General features: G+C 42.0%; 1 protein-coding gene across 13 annotated transcripts in view; it reads left to right on the top strand.

Annotated features, from left to right (window-relative positions):
• Positions 1–22,633, top strand: part of WNK1 (WNK lysine deficient protein kinase 1) — a 170,987-nt gene that overhangs the window by 94,770 nt on the left and 53,584 nt on the right. For 10 of the 13 annotated variants that reach the window (XM_073320396.2, XM_073320403.2, XM_073320411.2 and 7 more), the window contains 10 exons: positions 355–443; positions 1,644–1,863; positions 2,137–2,473; positions 3,675–3,862; positions 12,951–13,028; positions 14,640–14,765; positions 15,787–16,260; positions 17,450–17,731; positions 18,420–18,517; positions 21,972–22,134. In XM_073320396.2, coding sequence (XP_073176497.1) covers positions 355–443; positions 1,644–1,863; positions 2,137–2,473; positions 3,675–3,862; positions 12,951–13,028; positions 14,640–14,765; positions 15,787–16,260; positions 17,450–17,731; positions 18,420–18,517; positions 21,972–22,134 — 2,055 coding nt within the window. Of the gene's footprint in view, positions 1–354; positions 444–1,643; positions 1,864–2,136; positions 2,474–3,674; positions 3,863–9,104; positions 10,299–12,950; positions 13,029–14,639; positions 14,766–15,786; positions 16,261–17,449; positions 17,732–18,419; positions 18,518–21,971; positions 22,135–22,633 lie in introns of all 13 variants that reach the window. The other 3 variants (XM_073320462.2, XM_073320424.2, XM_073320443.2) reach the window with 3 other exon arrangements.

Raw genomic sequence — 22,633 nt, 5'->3', positions numbered from 1 at the left:
AGACGATCCCTGCTGAGATGACATGTGACCCTCTAGCCAACAAATTCTTCTAAAGTTTAAAATGGCTGAGTAGCACATAACTGCTAAAGCCCTCAAACTACATAGGGGATGTCTGGTAGAGAAAAAGGACGAATCTGTTTTTGAAAGATCAGTAATAAATGATTGAGGAACAAGATATCCTGTGCCAGATTGATCTTTGTAGTTCACACCGGGGATATGAACTTGGCCCTGTATATACAGAATATGGGTCTGTGTTAATATGAAAGTGGTTTCTGCAATTCTTAAACTTCATTACAAATGAATTAGTGGGCTTCCTTGTTGCTGTATCCCCACTGGTACTTCTGTATGTTTCAGGGAGTCAAGCCAGCTAGCTTTGATAAAGTAGCAATTCCTGAAGTGAAGGAGATCATTGAGGGATGCATCCGACAAAACAAAGATGAAAGGTAAGCTCTCTTTCTATGGGTCCCAGACAGTTGTATTTCAGCACAGAATAAGGCACTGGAATAGTCCTATAAGGCTTCAGATACTATGTATTGGAAACTTTCCAGATAGTGTTGTACATATACTTCTGATAAAATGTTGAAGTCTTGAGAGCGGTCATGACTGACATGATGCTGAGTGTGATTTGGACTATTTTATACTGATCACATTGAGTTAGCTGATTTGATTATTCACAACTGTGTTCAAACCCAGTCACTCTTTGTAGTAGAGAACATTGATGCTCTATCTCACTGTGCCTGTACAGTTTGACATCACCATTTGTACTCAGCAGGGATGTATTGTTTGGAATATAATCTGCACCAGTGCTTCCCAAATAGCACTAAAGTTGAAGGCCTGAATTTAGGGCATAAGACCATAATTAAACCTAGGTAAAAGGAAGTGTGAAGTGGAGCATTATTCCTTTCATCAAATACCCATCTCCCTTCCACTTAGTCGCTGAGGCCTGGTGTCACTGACATCTGCCAGTTGTGGGAAGGAAGATAGGTGAAGCTCTCTCCAGCATTGGTAATGTTACTACTTGTGCTGAGAGGGATGATGGAGATCGTTGGTCACTGATTCGTTGCCAGGGCTGTCAGAAATAAATACAGATCTCAAATGGAATGAGACAGTTGGGTAACCAGTGCGGAGATGACTGGTCGAGGGTTTGGAGACCATCTTGAATAGAATACGGACTAGTTTATTTAAATGGTAGTGTCCACTGTGCCCAATATGTGGAGTAACAGATGCATTATGGTACTTTAACCTTCAAAAAGCCATACAGTTTCAAGAGTTTTTATGACATGCTGTCCATTATTTTAAGTAAGTAACATGATGTTGTGCTGCTAGGATTAGGTATTTGTAGTTGAGATGCAAGTGAATTTTAAGCCACTGACTGCTTAAGCTTTTGCATCATCTTGGGGTTAATCTTTGATTGCATCTTAAAAAGTTTCAAAAATTGGCACCGGAAAAGCAAAATTGAAACAGTGATTTAATCCCCCATCCCACAAAACAAACAGAGGAGTTAATGGGAGTAGTATGAAAAGCTGAGAGTAAGCTTTTTGGGATCGCCATTCAAGGAAGATGATGTTCCTTACTGATTTTGTCAAAACCTAATTATTGTGTATCTTCTCTCCTTTTCCACTTCTCTACCCTGGTATGTGTAGATATGCTATCAAGGACCTTTTGAACCATGCTTTCTTCCAAGAAGAGACTGGTGTGCGGGTAGAACTAGCAGAGGAAGATGATGGAGAGAAGATTGCCATCAAGCTCTGGTTACGAATTGAGGATATCAAAAAGCTTAAGGGCAAATACAAGGACAATGAGGCAATAGAGTTTTCCTTTGACTTGGAGAGAGATGTCCCAGAGGATGTAGCACAAGAAATGGTAAGGGCTCTTGTGCCCTTTTGGGGCATTTGTAAGTGTTTTTAGATCAACTGACACACTTTCTTCTGAGGTTAGGGTGTAACCTGCCATCCTTTTATTGCCCTGGCTGATGTAAGGGGGTGAGGGATTGGTTGTGTTTGGAGCTAACCTTCAGAGGAGACTGGGAAGTTGAAGATTATACAGCAGAGCTGTACTTGTATTGCTGTGGCAAGATGTGATATTACCATTGCTTGGTAATATGACTTCTGTGAACATCCATGTGTCTTGCTTTAGGTGGAGTCAGGGTATGTCTGTGAAGGGGATCACAAGACAATGGCCAAAGCAATCAAGGACAGAGTGTCTCTGATCAAGCGAAAGCGAGAGCAGCGTCAGTTGGTGCGAGAAGAGCAGGAAAAAAGAAAGCAGGAAGAAATCAGTCAGAAGCAGCAGTTGGAGCAGCAGCTACAAACAAATGCTACCCAGGCAGGGGCAAAGCACCCTCCATCTGCCACTGGCATCACTGCCATCCCCACTACTTCAGCATCAGTGTCCACACAAGTAGAGCCTGAAGAGCCAGAGGCTGATCAGCACCAACAGCTGCAATATCAACAGCCCGGCATATCTGTTCTGTGTAAGTATATTGCCTCAGGCCATTCAGGATGTACTCCCACTTCCTTTAATTTTACTTTCCTTCCTTCTGGGGAGTCTTACTGATTTCCCTTTCAAGTGAAAAATCAGGTTACATGATGCTGATAATTCTGCCCACAGTGGGGTATCCAAAGTAATGAGTTGTTGCTTCATTTCTTGCTCTCATATCTGGAACTCTCTAGTAGTATATGACTGTAAGAGGAAGAGAAAATAGTGAGAAGCTAGTTGATCTCCCATCCATATATGCACTACTAAAATGAGAGAAACATAAGTTACCATTTGCCCTATATAGGCACCTGGATATTAAGATTTTATTTTGGATATACTCAGACTTGAAAGATACACCTATGTGTGCAAGGCAATGAAGCTGTTCATCCTCTTTGAAAATAATAATAATACTAAAGAACCCCTAGTTACCAGAGAGGACCTGATAACATTTTCAAAAGAGCCAGTGAGGTCCAGAGCAAGGCAGAATTGAAGCAAATTTCTTACTTCCACATTTAGTTGGGAATAACTTTTTGATAACTCTGTCTAGGTAAAGGAGCTGTTGAAATGATTGTCAGTGGCTTTCCACGCTCGTCTCCTGATACTACGGATCAATTTAGTTTAGAGTTGGAGATGGAGCTCTGAGACAGAATACTCAGGGTTATATCCATATATAGGCTTGCTATAGTGGAGGAAGAGAATCTTTGTTTTGGATCAGTTTTCCTCTTAATAATTAATAAAATATTTTAAAACTGCCAGTGTACTGTAGATGACACAACGAAAGTAAACCCTGCCCTGAAGACCTTAGTTCAATATAGGACATGTTGCGGAGCCTGGAGGAGGTGGGAAGACATCCTGTAATCAGGGCAGGTTGTGTGACTGACATTATTTGCATGCAGTTACTAAAGTTTTTAGGGCCAAGATTTTCAGAAGGGTGCCTAAAGTTAGACTTCCAAATTCATACTTAAACACCTGAATAAATGGCCTGACTTTGACAGTGCAAAGTACTTGTAAGCTCTGACTTCACTTAGGAACTGCTGGGAGCTTAGCACTTCGGAAAATCAAGCAACATATATTTCAGAGCCTAACTTTAGGCACCCATTTTTGAAAGTCTGGACTTTTAATATTCAAGCAAGACTAAAACTTGTGAGTCCACAGTACTGTTTTTGAAACTAAAGTCTTGTGGTCTTTATCTGCAGCTGATGGGGCTGTTGACAGCGGGCAGGGATCATCTGTTCATACTGAATCATGTGTGAGTAGCCAGCAAACTGTGTCCTATGGTTCCCAGCATGAACAGACTATTTCAACAGCTACAATCCAGGGGTACACAGCTTCAGTTGGCCAAGCGCAGTCTCAACAACATGGAGGATATCAGCTACCCACAGTGGTAAGCACAAACCTCAAAAGGCACACAGAACACTATGGATTATTTCATTCTGTTTGTCTGTTTTTGTTGCAAACTTTCCTCTTGCCTTTCAATCTGCAGTGTATATATTTAAGCTTGGAAGGATAAGATTTTTGTTGGTAAATGTTGATTTACCATACACGCAAATGATGAAAAAATATTTCCATAGATGATCAAAATTGACAGATAGGCAAACAAAGAAAAATGCTGCTTGAGAACTTGAGCCTGATTTAGGGATACTTACTTTGTACGTTTTGGCATGAGATATTGGCAGTTTCTGTTATAATAGTTATAAAGCTTAACTTTTTGAATCTCACATCTGTCTGCCATAATTTTCCACAACTCTGAAATTTAAATTGATAAAATTAATATTGAAAAGTGCTTAAGCCTATAGTTTTGCACAACTGACAATTTAAATCTATAATAAAAATGCTTAAAATATACATTGCTATTATGTCAAAATTTATATAAAAAAAATACAACTTGAATTCTGCCAAACCTGTGCATATTGTATGCAAATGCAGAATCTATCTGGGAGGTGAAACACTTCAGGCTGTATGCAGACCTTCTCAAATGCAGCACTTCACTTAGGATGAACAGGAATTAATCTGGGGTGTCCCGTCCCGTGTGTCGTGTCTCTCCCCCCACCCCCCTCCCGGCATGCATTTAGAGTGAAATGGGTGGATCAGTATCAGTCTTGACTGATGCAAACCTAAGCTGAGGGTATTATCTCACATTTAAGTCTATGCTTAGTCTCACTCAGGATAGCTGTGCTTCTGCTACACTTAACAGTAAGTGTGGAAGTTCCAAGCACCAAGAGTTCTTGAAAGGACAGACAGAGGTATTGGAATAACTTAATGAGAGCTGCTCTATAAATATGAACTTGCTACATGTATATTCTGTAAGGCTTTGATTACAGGTGTCACAGGTAAGAATTTTGAACCATTATAGAATGCTGCATGTAAGCACTCCAGATTGGAGAGATCCACATTTGTGTGTTCCCATTTTATTTATAGCTTGTGTTGAGTTGCTTGTCAGTTGCCATGCATATTCCTTTCCCTGGAAAGTCTGCAAAGGCCACAAATACCTTTTCCACTATTCATCTGTTACCCTTTATTTGGCACCCCTTTTTTCCCCCCTTGATACATTTTCAATGCTGACTTTGTAGGAGCTCTTAAAAAAAAATCCTGCCTCTCACCGCTGTAGTATTTATATTTCCATTCAGCTGTCATTGCTGGCTCCTTCATTTGCAAACTCAGAGGCAAATAATGGTACCATATCTGGAGAATACAAAACCATTTTCTGTTGAGTCTTGGGAATCCTCAGGTTTCCGTTTTGGCATCTATAGCAGGGAATTTTATTGCAGTTGTTAGTGGTGTCAGCCTTTCTCTTTGAAGAAACTTACCAATTGCATTGATGAATAAATGGCCTCTCCATCCTTTTCAAAGGCACTTAACCTGAAGGTTTGTGGCGCTGTTGATTGTTAATCAAATTAAGCTTCTAAGCTGTCTAAAGTAGTCCTTTGCTTGCTCTCTTACTTTTCCATATTTCAATCCAAGGATGTGGCTATGATGAGAAAACATTCCAGTCTTGACATGCCTGGCTTCCAGATTGAATGGCTAGAGTAACAGTAGGGAACCCACTAACAATTCTTCTGAGCAGTCCAGATACTAATCTGAAAAATCTTGCTAAAATCAGTGGTAGGCCACCAGAAAACCACCAATCTGGATTTTTCTGGATTTTTTTACATTCTGAGTTCAATTGTCTTTGAAGGCAAAGGGGCAGTTCATTGTGAGACATTTCAATGACTAGAGGAACAAATCTTGAAATTATGGGCTGGTTGCTATACTAACACTTCCATCTTTCCACTTCTTTCTTTTTTACAAGTATTTAATTGGGTCAGATTTTGACCTAATGGCTTCTGGGTTGTGTCAAAATCACAAAATCTTGGCTCTTTATTTAACAAAGCCATCTTCTAGAAAATGCAATAAATCTAATATTAAAGAAGCAATTTTTTTCCAAATATTAAACTCTAACTTTTTGCTCCACAATTCATGTTGTGGATGATGCTTAATTTCTTAGGATAGATTTAGGACTTGATTCAGTCAAGTTATTACCATATCAGTCCAGTTATATGTATAGGAAGCTAAACTCCTTCATAGAAAATGCGAGCAGAAAGACTGGAGAGACAAGTATCACTGACTCTGACGTACACGCCTTCCCCCAGTCCAACTTAGTGTGGACATCTGAAGGCTGTGAATTAAGCACCGAGGGTCTTTCATGTATAGAGTTGCTTGGTACTGGAAATACTGTTTCAAAGCTTCCTGAAATGAGTGTACAGTGAGAAAATATCTCCTATCTGTCAGCCCTGCTCTTCGTGTGCACATACAAATTGCTTTTGGTAGGAGCATTAATGGAACACTCTTCACTGTTGAATAATCCAAGGCAAGCAAGTCCTCAGAGGTGCACACTTCCTGTTCCCTGTGTGCTGGCCTTCATTAAACTCCCTCATATCTCTTTGCATACATAGCAATCAGCATTAGTCTTAACATGTATGTGTGACTTTTTGTGTTAGCTCATTACAGTTGTCCAACTTTTCGTTTTTAAAGCATTCATGTCTTAATTTTGTTTTCCTCCTTAGCCTCAACGTGGTCGTAGCATGTCAGTTTGTGTCCCCCATCTTTCTGCTGTTCCCTCTCTGCCCTGCATCCCTCCCAGTATTCCTTCTACCCTACCACCAGCATTGTGTGCACCTCTTTCTCCTTCCTACCTTCGGACTGCCCCTGAGGAAACCTTTGCAGAAAAGCTTTCTAAAGTACTGGAGAATGTCCTGCCCATGCACTCTGCCTCTCCACGCAAGCACCGACGCTCCAGCCTGCCTTCCCTCTTTGTCACTCCTGTATGTGTTACTGTACGCCTCCTGGCACACAAAGATAAGTTACCATTAAATACATCCTGGTTTGGTTTAATAAAAGTAAAGAGGAGCAGATTTTTTTTTTAAATCCTATGCCCTATGCAACTAGAGTGCTGATCCCTTCTCTTTGGGAAGCACCATGCTTATCGCATGGGTGGGTGAAATTCTGTGGCCTGCTTTGTGCAGGTGGTCAGACTAGATGATCATAATCGTCCCTTCTGACCTAAATATCTATGAATCTATGTAACAACTAATAAGAAATGTTGGCACCAAGTTCAATTAAAGTTTTAGGGAAAGGACTAAATGTATCACAGAAGATAAAGAGAGAAGCTGCAATCTAGTCTGTCCCATAAGGTTAGTGCACCTGCTTCTGCTTTTAGGCAGTCAGTGACATTCTTTCAGGTCCTGGATAAAATTGTTAATGTCAAATATGACCAGGTATTAAAACTTATTAGTAGCAGCTGGTTTGCTCCAGAGGATTGTTTTAGTGGGGACAGTGACCTTTTAGATTTATAATGTTAAAACAAATCAGTAGGAGTAGCAAACAGTTCAGCATCCTTCTGTTTGATTCTGGAGGGAAGTTACAATTAAGTTTCCATTGATTCCTATATAAATATTGTGTTTTGAGGTGGAAAGACTGCTTCTGTTAGAGCAGATGTTAGATACTAAGAGCATGAATGGAAGGCTCTTTCTAGAGTAATTGATTCTGTTTGAAGTTAGAAGTGTGTTTGGCTTCAATTTATTCTTTAATTTGAGGAAATATTTCCTTTTAAGGGGAACTTTGGGAATACGGAATCAATTTCCAGAACACAGGAATAGAGTATAAAGGACATGTCCTTATACGCTGTATTGTGCACTATGGGAGTTTGCTGCTGCTTTTCCAGAGGGGAAATTAAGTGATCTGTTTGATTCTTTGAGCTCACTATAATCAATCACAATGTCATGGAGAAATCAGTTGCTGATAGCTCTTGTAGAATCCTCCTAAAAGAGGGGCAATATTGCATCATGGCTCAATACGCTGGGGCAAAGTGAGATGAAAGCATCTCACTGAACATTTGGAAATAGATGCTCTTGATTGTTACCCTGCTGTTGAATTATCCTTGAACCAGATCTTCCTAACTGACTTGAACTTCTAGCCAATTGGAAGCAGTTCTTGGCAATTTCTTTGACTTCAATAGCCTGTAGTAGTTGTCAGTGATTGCACGGTTGCTGCTGTTCTCCCAAGAGGAATTAAATTAAATATGTAAGTACTGTTGGTGTAGAAAGTATGAGGTGCTAATGAAAATAAGTAGTGTCATATATAGTGAAATTGCATCACTGTTACAAATTACAGTACAACCTTTCCTCACCCTTCATTTTGACCCTTGGGGAAAAAAGCCAGGATGAGCCTAACCTAACACTTAAATCAGAAAGTGTGTAACTTGCTTTTGAGAACGTCACTGCTGGTTTAGTACAGGTCTATTCAGATTGGAGATACAGGAGTAGTCTAGTCAATTCTAATGAGTGTTAATGGCTTGCCTATTGAGTACCACAAATAGGAAGGGCAGTTGAAAAAAACTGAGTCCAAAGATGATGTAACATAATGAGTGACTCTTAACAGATGGCTTAATCTTGCAACCTTAGGAGGGTCATTCCATTGCCTTTTAGCATGTAGCAAGTACTGAATGGTTTCTGAGAGGGTAACAAAAATATATCTTCATGGGAGATAATCTGAGTTAAGTAACCAAAAACTGAAGATCTCTTCTCCTCCCTTTCTTGCCTTTTTTGTGGACCTTGTAAACACAAAATCAAGAGATTGTTGCCTCACTGCTAGCTAATTCAGAATTTGTTCTTTAGGTATAACTTGCACACAGATCAGTAACTCAAAGGCTTAACTTAAAGCAGTTGCAGGTACCGTGAAAGTAAGTGTGTTTCATTGTCAGCAGCAAATTCTCTCTTTCGTGAATGAGAAGAAGGGGGTTGTTATGGAAAAGCAGCTTCTAACAAAAGCAAATACTTCTATATGCTGTCATAAGCCCTGGATGGGATGATTTAGTTGGGGATTGGTCCTGCTTTGAGCAGGGGGTTGGACTAGATGACGACCTCCTGAGGTCCCTTCCAACCCTGATATTCTATGATTCATGTTCACCATGGATGTATTTAATGGATATTTTCTTTTTTGTAATTTCCAAAGCATTGTATGTGTTGTTGATCATGAACTTGGAGTAGTCACTCTATAAGGTTACTACACAGCTGCCTAGTGAGCTGTGCATGTTCATGTCCTTTCATTTCTAAATGTATGAATTACTTGTCTTGTTCATATCAATACAGCCTCAGTCTCTGGTGCATCCGTGTGGGGGAACACCAACGTTCCCAGATTCACAGATATTTTTCCCAACCATTCATGAACGGTCAGTGTCTTTCTCGCCACCACCTATCTGCCCGCCGAAGGTCACCATTTCTCAGCGGCGCAAGAGTACCTCCTTCTTGGAAGCCCAAACATGCCACTTCCAGCCCTTGCTGAAAACTGGCCAGAGTTTATTTCCACCTGGTGGTAGCCCCACAAATTGGACACCAGAGGCAGTCGTTATGCTGGGCACTACAGCTCATAGGGTCACTGGAGAGCCCCTACATGTTCAAGTCAGTTCAGCACCTCCTGAGGATGCTCACTATAGAATGCCTCAAGAAGCAGTTTACTTAGTGGGCATGCGCTACCAGCCACAGTTGCCAGAGCATTACGATACAGTAGCATATAATTCCTATGGGACTGAAGAGTACTTGAAACAGGTGCCTGAACAGAAGCAAGTGGTAGGTGGCCCTCTTCAGAACTCTGTTTATGACTACCAATCTGGGCAGACCTTCCTGCCAAGACATGTACAGAGCTTGAGGCTGGATTCTGGAATCAGCCCACTTTCACCATTGTCCAGTGTTTCATCTCCATTAAGTGCAGATTCCACACAGATGAAGTTTCACCAGGTATTTGTTCCTCATTCTGCACCTGCTGTGCTTACTCACAGTGGTGATGGCAGAACAAGCTGTGTTTTTGAGTTCCATGTACACACAGCAAATTCGGCTTCAGGAGAAGGGGGTATCTTACCTCAACGTATTTACAGAACCTGCCGGGGGTCGATGGATTTTAATCAGGAGGAGTCCACTCAGGCAACAGGGTTGCATGGTCGCCTCCAGCCTGTGACAGAGGAACAGTATAACTACCTTGTTCCTGAGCTAACAGTGCCCAGAACAGGATCTATCAGACACAGCTGGCCAGAGGGAAGTCCAGAATACTCAAGTGATTCATCACAGCTGACTTCCTCTGACACTGGTGATTTCCAGTCTCCTCCCCCGACAGGAGGGTCATCTACAGCTTTTGGTTCAGATGTCTCGTTGCCCATTGTCCCGTTGCCTCAGAAGGTATTTCAAGAATCACAGCTCTTCATCTGTTTCCAACAGGGAGCCTCAGCTCAGCAGGCCTTGTCTACCTCGCTTTCATTAGGACCACCTACACTCTACCCTCAGGTTACAGGAGCAACCATTCCAGAATTTCTCTGCTGTTTAAGTCCTCCTTTACACAATTAAGAGCCAGGTTTCCCTTCTTTCTTTCTCCTCCCTTCCCCACTCAAAGTTGTTCTAGATCTTGGAATTTAGAGGATATGTTCCCGCTATATCAGTAATATACTAGGATCTCAGTATCTTAAAAGGTCTCACCTAAACAAGTGAGACATCAACAGCTAATCATTATACCTTCAGCCCAGGCAAAATCTTGGTAGTTGGGGCCTTCTGATGTTTGTGGCAAATAGTCAGTACTCCTTATCATTATTTCCTAGCTGATGTTCAGCTCAGAGATGCAGGGGGCTGAAATGCAGGGTTGGCTTTTCATCCTGAAGAGGTTATGAATTGGGTACAGTAAGGTATGACTAATTCTGTGGGAAGAAATATTGTGACCAAAGAATCGTGCGTTCTTGGGTCATGCAGTCAGTGTCTTCAATTGAAGAATTTAATACTGTTTAACAATATACTATTCATACAATGTAGGATAGAAAAACTAAAATGCCAATTGATCTGTCCACTGTCCAGAAGCAGGTGAAACTCTTACTAGATTTCAAAGGGATTTCAGGGGATGAGGTGTGTCTGTAAATATACACAGATCTGGGAATGTATTTATTGAAGGAGCACTCTGAAGATTACTTAGGAAAGTTTATTTTCCAAGTTAACTATTTTGATAAATTAAAATGTAAACAAAAGCCAATTGCACAAATTGTCTGAGCTTGATATTCATATGGTATCACTTCCACATAATGGCAGAACTTGGGACTATTAAAAATAAAACAAACTTAAATGTTGTTGAAATTTACATATTTTATTGGTACATGTAGTACTTTCACTTGCAATAGCCAGGAGAGGAGAGGACCTAGCTAGAAGAAGACTTCTCTTCTCCCTCACTCTCCTCCTTTCAGCAGTGAAGTTCGGACTTTCTTCACTGTTGCAGTTGCACGTGGAGCTAGCCCATTTTTTGGAGTGGAGGAGATGTTGTTTAGGAAGAAAAGGAGCTTTGTTATTCTGCAGTATATAGATGTAGAAAGGTCAGGAACCAGGGATTCAGTCTGAATGCTTTCCTCATGGGGTAGTGGAGACTGCTTTTCTTCCCACCCACTCAACACAAGTAGAGGATTGTGGTGATAGCTGTTTCAGAATGCAGCTTCTAAGCACTAATCTGTTGACAGTTGTTGCACTCAAAGGGAGCATAGTGAACCTTCACTGTAAGCAGAGTGAAGTGGAGTGAAAGTCTAGTGAAGTGCTTTGAAACAATGTGGGATTATAGTACCCTATAAATATTGTTACATAGGAAACGACTTACTGAAGTTTGTTGTATGTTAAAGACTAAACAAATGGCTGGGAAGGTAGCCCAAAATAAGGAAGATAATCCATACATGAGATATTTTATTAAGAGCTCTTGACTAATGTGTTAAAATAGTGCATGATTTAGGACTTAGTGTGTCCTCATATTGAAGAGGTATTATCTTGGTATGTACCATTTAAATTGTAACATAGGCAAAGCCTTCAAGAAACTATTAAGAGTAAAAGAAAAAGCTTCCCTGGATGGTGGTATGCTTTCCAAGGTTTTTTCTTAAATCACAGGAATGCTTTCCAAAAGTATTAATGGAAACAATATACTGCAGGTTTGTACACTGTCTAAGGGAAATCTTGTGGCTTTAATAATTTGAAGGAATAATATTTCATACAGTACTTTATGCAACTTTCTAAATGCACTAGACACTTTCTACTTTTTAGCCTTCCCACTGAAGAGTGACAAACTAAGAAAGAGAGCTGGGTGACTGTTGCTTTCTGGGCTGTACTAAGGTGTATAGTTACTGTATGTCCCAGTTTCTGATACAGAAAGATATTTAGTCAAGTGGGAACAAAACTGCTGAGGGGCTAGTTACCATATCGTTTCTTCAGTCTCTTCCACATTCACTTGTAATGTCATTCATCCATTCTTTTATTTGCTTATTTATTCAAAGATGTCTTTTTGTATTAGCTAGGACTCTGTGGACTGGAACCCTCTGTCTCTCCGACAGCTGATCCAACTGATAGGCTCTGAACATTTATTAGTGTTGAGAATCTGGAAATGATTTGGTTTGGATTTTTGACATGTCTTTCAAAGTGAGCCCAGGACACACACACACAGGCTTGATTTAATACTGGTCTAGAACTCTGTATCTTTCTTCAGCTGATGCTCAAGGATACAGATTTCATATCCTTTTTTCATTGTCTTTCTTTTACCCCTGGCCACCTAAGTGTGCTCACAGTATGTAAATGTAAAGTTTAATGCCTTCTGTTCCCGGCTATTGTACCAGGACAGCTTGACGCAGATCCTAAAGAAACACTGTGGAAGGATGAAACTGATAGACTGACTTGCCTAATGTGGAGGGCTGTTTTAGTTTTCACAGGTTGTTTTTTTTTTGTATTAGTTTTTCTGGAAAGCTTAACAAAATAGAGCTAATCACTTCCCCATAATGCTCTGCTCTGTTGAATATCTCCATATTAAACTTAAGCCATAGTATTGTTTAGGATTCACTAGAAATTTGTTCCAATTAGACCATCCTAGTCAGAAATTATAGATGCTTGTTGCAGAAATGCCCAGTATGATTCTACCGGTTTCCATTTTTTCCCCTGTAGACACAGGTGCAAGGCCAGTCAGCCTCAAGTAGTATATCGGTGGGAGTACCATCCCAGCCTACACAGCCAAGTCAGCAGGTAAGAATAACTGTTCCTAAAGGCGGGACTGATGTGTAGTAAGTTTAACTTGCAGCTTGCAAATACAGACTAACACGGCTGCTACTCTGAAACTTGACTTCTTTGGACAGGTTTAATGCGAAGCAGCTATGCTTAGTGTAACTGTAGGATAATGTGAAATCACAGTCATACTAGCTGTTTAATATACAGTAACTCCTCACTTAAAGTTGTCTCGGTTAACGTTGTTTCGTTATGTTGCTGATCAATTAGGGAACATGCTCATTGAAGGTTGCGTAGTGCTCCCTTATGACCTTGTTTGGCAGCCGCCTGTTTTGTCCACTGCTTGCAGGAAGAGCAGTCCGTAGCAGCTAGCTGGTGGGAGCTTGGAACCAGAGTGGACCGGCAGCCCCCCATCAGATCCCCTAAGTTCCCTGTGCGGCAGCTGCCCAGCAGACTATCAATTGCTGGCAATTCAGCTGTCCCTCCCCGCACTGCCATGTGGTGCTCCTGCCCTCTGCCTTGCAGCTGCTCCCGGGAGCCTCCTGCTTGCTATGCGGGGGGAAGAAAAAGGGGGGCTAATGTCAGGGTGTCCCCCTGCTTACCCCTTCTCCATATAGAGCAGGGTGGGGACACGACAGGGCTCAGGATGGAAAGAGCTTGCTGGCTGCAGCTGCTGTCTCAACTTCCTGATGTACTTAAAAAGGCAATGTACTTAGAGTGGTGTTAGTGTACTTAAAGGGGCAATGTGCATCTCTCTCTCCCCCCCCCCCCCCACACACAGGGTGTGTCTTTCTGTTTCTGTCTGTCTGCCATGCTGTCTCCCCTCCCTTCATTTGTGCTGCCTTGTAGAGTGAGGCTACATTAACAACAATGTGTTAACCCTTGAGGGCTCAGCCGAATGCTAGTTCCTCATTTAGCAGTAAGGCATTCCCTGGGAAATATCCCACCCTCTTCCACCCTCTAACTTCACCAACTCTACCAAGCTTCACAATCACCATTGCTGTGTACGGTATTAAATTGCTTGTTTAAAACTTTGTGTTTATGTATATATAATATAGTTTTTTGTCTCATGAAAAAAATTTCCCTGGAACCTAACTCCTTCCCCCCCCAATTTACATTAATTCTTATGGGGAAATAGGATTTGCTTAACATCGTTTCTCTTAAAGTCGCATTTTTCAGGAACATAACTACAGTGTTAAGCGAGGAGTTACTGTACTTGTTCCCACATCTGTGTTTCTGATAGGTACACAACAGGGGTTCCACTCAGAAAAACTGTACATCTTCTCTTGACATCTTTGACATCTGCCTATTCTAGGTAGCCCTGTCTGATCGTCTGGCTTTCATGATATGAAATATTTTCTATGCTGAATAATATTCTGTTTGTTTTTACATTTACACTGATTCTATTAACAGGATGTGTTAGCTTCCATTGTAACTAGTGAAATATTAGGGCTCAGTGTTGGTGCCAGAGCTATTTTAATACTGCTGAATAACAGCTATCGTATATGGTTATCTCCTGTATTTAATGAGAGAGTGAAAACCTAGGAAAAATCTACACAAATGCATCTAAATCTGAGGAATGTTTTTATCTGAAGAGAAATAATCTCTTGCCGTCTTTCCTCCTTGCAACAGAGTGCACAGCAGCTGGCTCCTTCCCAGCAGACAGGACAGTACCAGCTGCAGCAGTCATCAGTTTCCAGTGGATCTACCCCATCACAACCAGTTTCTCAGACTCCATTGATCATGCCGATGCCTCAGGTACCAGCTGGGACTCAAGCAGTTAAAGTTGGTCTTTTGCAAAGTTAGGAGATTTCTCTTCTCTTCCTTTGTTGGCTGCCTCTTTTATTGGTCTGCCTTCTTTCCTAATGGTTCAGAAAATACTGCTGGAGGTGACACGATTATCATACTATGTTTTAAAAAAATTGTGCCTGGAAACTTTCTTTGGAATATGTGGCAGAAGCTCAGTGGTTCAGTTGAGAAGTGACAGCACTTAAGGAGGCCTTTCTTACATAGAGATCTTTGTCACATTGTCTAAAATGTGACAAGACACAACTTCTGCAAAGATTAAAATAATGTCACTTGCACTTTGAGGAGTTTCATGTGGCATTGTTGACACTTTATGTAGGAGAAACCTTCTCCGTCCAAATTACATTTGTGTTCATAATCAAAAATTTGTTCTCCAGTTAATGAGCCATGTACACTGCCTCTTCTGAACTGTCCTCCTCTTTTCTACCAGCCTTCTTCCTTCACTCCTTGGCCAAAATGCTTCTGTTACTGAATGGTTTTATTTCAGATTGACTCACGTTTTTTGATACCATGAATGTGAGCTTTGATAAATTGAAAGGGTTTTTGTTGCTTGTATGTTTGAACTTCTTTTCCAGTTGATTGCTGGCTTCAGTTGACATGACCTTTGCCATTCTCTGTATGCTGACAGTGGCAAGGGAGAGAGGATTGATTGTAGAATTAGAATGAGAGAGGACCAGAGTCCGTTTACATACATGTTGATGCTGCAGCAGTGTTCAGACCTTGCTGTTCCACCCCAACACAACGTATGTGTTGCAAAAGGTGGTTTAGAGATCCTCAGGAACGAATTGCAAAATGAGAACCCTTTGGAACAGCAATCCACTCTCCAGCCTCTCTACCAACTACTTTCCCCACTCCACTCTTAAAGGGTGTGATAACTTAAATAATTCTTTTTTCTTTGACTCATACATTAAAAATCTGCTTTCTGCAACCCTGCTTCCTAAAAAGTCTATATCTATTTTCTTTGCATCCCCAGCTTCCTGTTTCCCAAGCAGTGCCGATCATCCAAGGCGAACCTCAGTTACCTGTTGCAGCACCTTCTCTCCCTCAACCATCAGTTGCCCCAACCATCCCCATTGGCTCTCATTTTCTCCCTATGGGACAGTCCTTGTCAACCTCCCTGCTCCCCCAATTCTCAGTCTCTCAGCTCCCCATAGCGGCACCTCATGCGTCAGTGGCTCAGCCAGGCTTCCAGTCTCTGCCTGTCTCTATGGCAGCTGGAATTAACCAGCCATTACTCACTCTGGCCACATCTGCTGCAGCAGCTGCTATCCCTGTAGGATCAACCATTGTCCCTAGCCAGCTTCCAGCTGTTCTACAGTCTGCGGCCCAGCTGCCCAGCCAGGTTCTCCCACAGCTCCTGCAGCCAGCTGTTCAGTCCATGGGATTACCAGCCAGCCTTGGACAAGCTGCTGAAACTGCACTTCCGGCTGGAGATGCTTTGTATCAGGTATTGTTGCAAGCCAGCAAGAGGTCTTCTCATCTTCTGTTCCTCTGGGGCACTAGACCTGATCTGCGTGCTGCAGATACTTGCCAATACCCAAATTTGGCAGGAGAGAGAACAAGCCACATTTTGTCCTTTTTTTTTAAAAAATGAACAGATGAGTTCTCTCATTGCACTTGTATGCAAGAGGGCATAGTTTCATGAAATTTTATTTTGTTTTTGGACACCTAACTATGGATTTATTGGCAATGGAATTTCTCTAAAAGAGCTAGTATTTTTTTCTGCTATATGTGACAACTATGAATTTGAAAATTGATAATATTTTATTACCCCTGCCAAAGACATCAAAATGCTGGTCTGTGTCCTGGAAAGACACTGTGTGGGGTGTCTGGCAATGCCAGTCTTTTGGCACAACTCATTGGGGGAAAATTGATATCTTAACAATAAACCAAACTGTGAGCCCTGGACATGAGTGAAGTATCAGATGCAAACATGGAATGTTGAGATGATGGACAGGAGCTAATCAGTGTCTGATTATTTAGAAGTTAAACATTTACTGCAGTCAGTATAAAAGGGACAAACTGCGTAGTGATGGGAATATAGGTCCAACATATAATGTTTACCACTATTGTAATGTAATATATATTACATTGAAATGTGCTGTTCAACAGCAGATAATAGCAAGTACTATTTACTTGAGGTGTGTAGAAATGTTTGGCACTCAGGCCAGCCCACCTCCTGAGATTGGAAAGGGGAGAGAGATTGTCAGAACACTATTAGTTAAGAGAGATTACAAGCAGCAGTTGCGTATCCTGTCTGAGTAGTGGCCATTCAGCCTGCAAGCTCTTCAGATTTTCCACTTCATGATTTCACAGATAACTATGGGGGAGTTGGAAGGTGAGGATTCATTTACCCACTAGGGACTTTGAAACTCTTCTCTTTTGTGAGAGCCCTGAGAGAGAATTTGCTGTTTATACTATATGATTGTTCTGGAGGTGAACTTGTTTACCTGGGTAGTCTGCTCTGTTCCTCTTGGAAAAATTATTTTTAGAGGTGCTTGAACATTCTGGAAGGATTTCAGGTTGGAACATGCCCCTGCAGCTTGACTTGCTATGTTTTCTTTTTTCAGCCTTTCTTGCTGATTTCCTAACTTCCCCTGAAATGCACTAACTCGGATTCCTCATTTCTGTCACAGGGCTTCCCACCTCGGCTGCCGCCGCAATACCCAGGAGACTCAAATGTTGCTCCCTCCTCTGCTGTGGCCTCTGTTTGCATACCTTCTGCAGTACTGTCCCCTCCCTTACCCACTGATGCATTGGCTCAGCCAGGCTATCTTGCTGCAATGGTGCAGCCTTATGTGGAACAGAACATTTTAGCTCCTCTGGGCGGTCTAGGAGGACAGGTTCAAGTGCCACAGCCTGCAGTGAGTTTAGCACAGCAGGTCTCATCTGCATCTTCACAGCAGGGAGCTTTAGAGGTAAATGTAATCTCTGGAAATTCTGTGTAAATTATAAATTTCAGGGCATGAATTACATTGCACTGTTTGTGGGGGAAATTAACCCCTTCTGTGATGGTATTCAGTTAGACATAATGAACTAATGTCTCAAATGACTTTTTCTTACAGCAGAATGTCATGCCAATGTGGGGACCTTGTTGCCATTGGCTGTTCTGTTGGGAAGTGAGTGTGCCCCCAGAGGCAAAAACCTGTTAACACTTCACTTCTTCTTGCTAGTACTCTAGATCCTTTTTTGTCTTCTGAGAGACACTCTGCCATTGGTAGCCCTTGAGAATCTCTCTTACACATGTTCCCTGCAGCCTTGCTGTTGTTGGGGGGAGAGATTTGAATTGTCTGTGTGCTGCGTTGGCTTCCCTGTTGCACATTCTGCTAGTAAGACGCTGGCTGCATGGCAAGCTGTAGTATCACAATGTAGCAGGTGGGATGGCTGACCTCACCAGGCGCTCTGTATGAAACTTGCACTAGAGCCCTCTCCCTTGGGTGTCAGATTTGAGCTGACTAGACCCTGGTTGTTATAAATTATTCTGGAGAAATGGTGCTTTCTAGCTTCAAAGTTTGATTGGGGAAAAAATATTAAAAGGTTGATTGTGATGAGAAATGAAGAAATAACTCATTGGCATGCTTGAAGAAGGTTTGTTTTCTCTTCTAGGGTACTCAGGGGGTCTCACAGGCTGCTCCTTCAGAAACTGTACCACCAGCACAGCAACATCCTGCACTGACTACCCCATTGGTCTCCTCACTAGACAGGTAACCAGTGGGTTTTGCCAAGTTGAACTTGTTGGTTGAGAGGAGTTTCTTCCATTGGTGGCTCTCTGATATCTGTTCTTTACTAGGGATATTTTCTACATAAACTGAGGAAATAACTTCCATTTTTTTCCTAGAAGATTTCTCTTGAACTCCTACAAACCTCTTCTTTTTAATCAGGGCCTGGAGAAGGCACACAGATTGTGTGCAATGACCTGCTGTTACTGTGCCTCAGTGGGTCACAACTGAGAACACCAGATTCATGACAAACTGCTGAGAATTAGGGCAAACCCCCCCCCCCCCAAACTGCTGGTTATTCTTCCATAAGATATACCAAACCATCAACAAAAATAAATTTGTCTCACTACATTGGCTAATGAGAAGTCAGAAATGCAGTCTCCTTAGGCATCCCAGCCTTTGTTCCAACACCCAGACACTAGACTTAATGATGAGTGGTTATTTAAAACCAATTTCATCAACCAAAGGGTTCTTCTTATTCCAAAGGACCAGCCACATACCCAGGTCAATATATAACTCAGATCTTACCAAATAATCACAGTGTTGCCAATCTTTTAGTATCTAATAATTGCAAAGTTCTTGGATCAGGCTTGAAGCAGTGATGGCATAAAACTGCTGGCTTAAGTCAAGTCTCTGGTTCCTTCCAAAAGATTGGAAGGTCCTCAATCTCTTGGTTAGAAAGCTCCCATTAGTATAAGTCCATAGTCCAGAGATCAGAGTGGGAAAGAGGCCAAATGGAGATGTTTCTGGGGCCTTTTATACTTTCTGCCATATGATGGGTTTGCTGTCAGTACAGTCAGTGGGAAAAGTACAGGCACAAGATGGAGTCCAGTATCACGTGAGCTGGTCACATGCCCTTGCATGTTTCGATGAGTCATAGCAGGGGCCATTACCCATATTTTGCTTGGAAAGTTCACAGGAAAGTCTATCAGGTGGGGATAAGCTTCTTCCATGGCCCATTGGGTTCGTTGATGGACCATCAACTTTAATAGTCCATGCACAGTTTGCTGGCTAGACTGGATGTAAACTACCTTGTGGGAAGAAAAGGAGTACTTGTGGCACCTTAGAGACTAACAAATTTATTTGAGCATAAGCTTTCGTGAGCTACAGCTCACTTCATCGGATGCATTCGGTGGAAAATACAGTGGGGAGATTTATAAACACAGAGCATGAAACAATGGGTGTTACCATACACACTGTAATGAGAGTGATCAGGTAAGGTGAGCTATTACCAGCAGGGGAGTGGGGGAGGGGGACCTTTTTTAGGGATGATCAAGGTGGGCCATTTCCAGCAGTTGACAAGAACGTGTGAGGAACAGTGTGTGTGGGGTGGGGGTGGGGATAAACATGGGGAAATAGTTTTACCTTGTGTAATGACCCATCCACTCCCAGTCTTTATTCAAGCCTAAGTTAATTGTATTCAGTTTGCAAATTAATTCCAATTCAGCAGTCTCTCGTTGAAGTCTGTTTTTGAAGTTTTTTTGTTGAAGAATTGGCACTTTTAGGTCTGTAATCGAGTGACCAAAGAGATTGAAGTGTTCTCTGACTGGTTTTTGAATGTTATAATTCTTGACATCTGATTTGTGTCCATTTATTCTTTTACGTCGAGACTGTCCAGTTTGGCCAATGGACATGGCAGAGGGGCATTGCTGGCACATGATGGCATATATCACGTTGGTAGATGCGCAGGTGAATGAGCCTCTGATGGTGTGGCTGATGTGATTAGGCCCTATGATGGTGTCCCCTGAATAGATATGTGGACACAGCTGGCAAAGGGCTTTGTTGCAAGGATAGGTTCCTGGGTTACTGGTTGCTGGTGAATATTTGCTTCAGGTTGGGGGGCTGTCTGTAAGCAAGGACTGGCCTTCTCCCAAGATCTGTGAGAGTGATGGGTCGTCCTTCAGGGTAGGTTGTAGATCCTTGATGATGCGTTGGAGAGGTTTTAGTTGGGGGCTGAAGGTGATGGCTAGTGGCATTCTGTTATTTTCTTTGTTGGGCCTGTCCTGTAGTAGGTAACTTCTGGGTACTCTTCTGGCTCTGTCAATCTGTTTCTTCACTTCTGCAGGTGGGTATTGTAGTTGTAAGAATGCTTGATAGAGATCTTGTAGGTGTTTGTCTCTGTCTGAGGGGTTGGAGCAAATGTGGTTGTATCGTAGAGCTTTGCTATAGACAATGGATCATGTGGTGTGGTCTGGATGAAAGCTGGAGGCATGTAGGTAGGCATAGTGGTCAGTAGGTTTCTGGTATAGGGTGGTGGTTGTGTGACCATCACTTACTAGCACTGTAGTGTCCAGGAAGTGGATCTCTTGTGTGGACTGGTCCAGGCTGAGGTTGATGGTGGGAAGGAAATAGTTGAAATCCTGGTGGAATTCCTCAAGGGCTTCTTTTCCATGGATCCAGATGATGAAGATGTCATCAATGTAGCGCAAGTAGAGTAGGGGCATTAGGGGATGAGAGCTGAGGAAGCATTGTTCTAGGTCAGCCAGAAAAATGTTGGCATACTGTGGGGCCATGCGGGTTGATTTGAAGGTATACATTGTCCCCAGATGTGAAATAGTTGTTATGGGTGTGGACAAAGTCACAAAATTCAGCCACCAGGTTTGCCGTGACATTATTGGGGATACTGTTCCTGACGGCTTGTAGTCCATCTTTGTGTGGAATGTTGGTGTAGAGGGCTTCTACATCCATAGTGGCCAGGATGGTGTTTTCAGGAAGATCACCGATGGATTGTAGTTTCCTCAGGAAGTCAGTGGTGTCTCAAAGATAGCTGGGAGTGCTGGTAGCATAGGGCCTGAGGAGTGAGTCTACATAGCCAGACAATCCTGTTGTCAGGGTGCCAATGCCTGAGATGATGGGGCGTCCAGGATTCCCAGGTTTATGGTATACAGTCAATATTCATAACTTCAGAAATGAAAATATGTGCATACTAATAGGATAATCATATTCAGCAAATCATAACTTTTCCATTGACACCTCACATAACACACTTTGTACAAGATTTGTTGCAATTGTATAACAGTGGTAGCAACAATGATATACATGGTCATATCTTAATCAGATAACATCACACCAGATATGCCAATCTATTGTAATTACACATCAAGCAAGGGGATTACTCATTCCTGTGATACTCATACTTACTCAGGGGTTGAGCCTTGTAGAACTTGATGCTTCATCCAGAAGATATATTTAAATGGATTACTTCACAAAAATATTTTATGGATCCCTTCCTTTCATGGTTACATATTTATTATTCAAGCAACCATTTGTGATTAAAGGATTATCCTCCTCAGACCCTGTCCTCACAAGAATAACCAATGTTGCTCTTGAGAGGCCACCCTCTCTTGGGTTAAGAGGGGAATTCAGTCATCACACTCTTAAGAAGTTCAAATATTTGTGAAAATTATTAAAACTTAAAATTAATTATTTTGGTTTTTAGTGCACATTCTGATGTTGCTTCAGGGATGAGTGATGGGAATGAGAATGTGCCAGGATCTAGTGGGAGACATGAAGGGAGGACCACCAAACGCCATTATCGGAAGTCTGTACGCAGCCGCTCTCGGCACGAGAAGACTGCTAGACCAAAACTGAGAATTCTTAATGTGAGTTATGGCTTACTTCAATGACTGTAGTAGTGGGTAATGTCTTTCTTGAGCTTTTCAGGATGGTGGGTAGGGAAGTTCTGTAAGAGGGATATCCTTTGTTTCCTTTGTGTCCTAAATTCTGATAACAGCCTCCCATGTGAAGTGGCTAGGCTTCACCCCCATCTTTTTTCTTGGTGCTGGACACTATATAGGGGTGTACAAAATATTCTTCCTGCTTTGGAGGTCAATAGTGTTCCAAAGATGAGCTATTAGATATTCTACAGAGCATTAAGCACAGCAGAACATGGTCATTCAGGGAGCACTGATGCCAGTAGTTGCTACAGAATATTTGCTTTGCCATTTGCCTTGCCCTCAGACTGTGTTGACTGGGCTGGAGTTCATTTAAGAAACCTCACCCTACCTTCACTATTACCATTAATGACTTTCCTGAAATGTTGGGGCAGACTTTTTGTACTGTTTCTTGACATAAGCAGGAAAGGTTTACACTGTCAGTCAG

This window comes from Lepidochelys kempii, chromosome 1, assembly GCF_965140285.1.
Source record: "Lepidochelys kempii isolate rLepKem1 chromosome 1, rLepKem1.hap1, whole genome shotgun sequence".
Lineage (NCBI taxonomy): Eukaryota > Metazoa > Chordata > Testudines > Cheloniidae > Lepidochelys > Lepidochelys kempii.
Note: the sequence above shows the minus strand (reverse complement) of the source record. Positions and strands in the feature narration are given on the sequence as shown.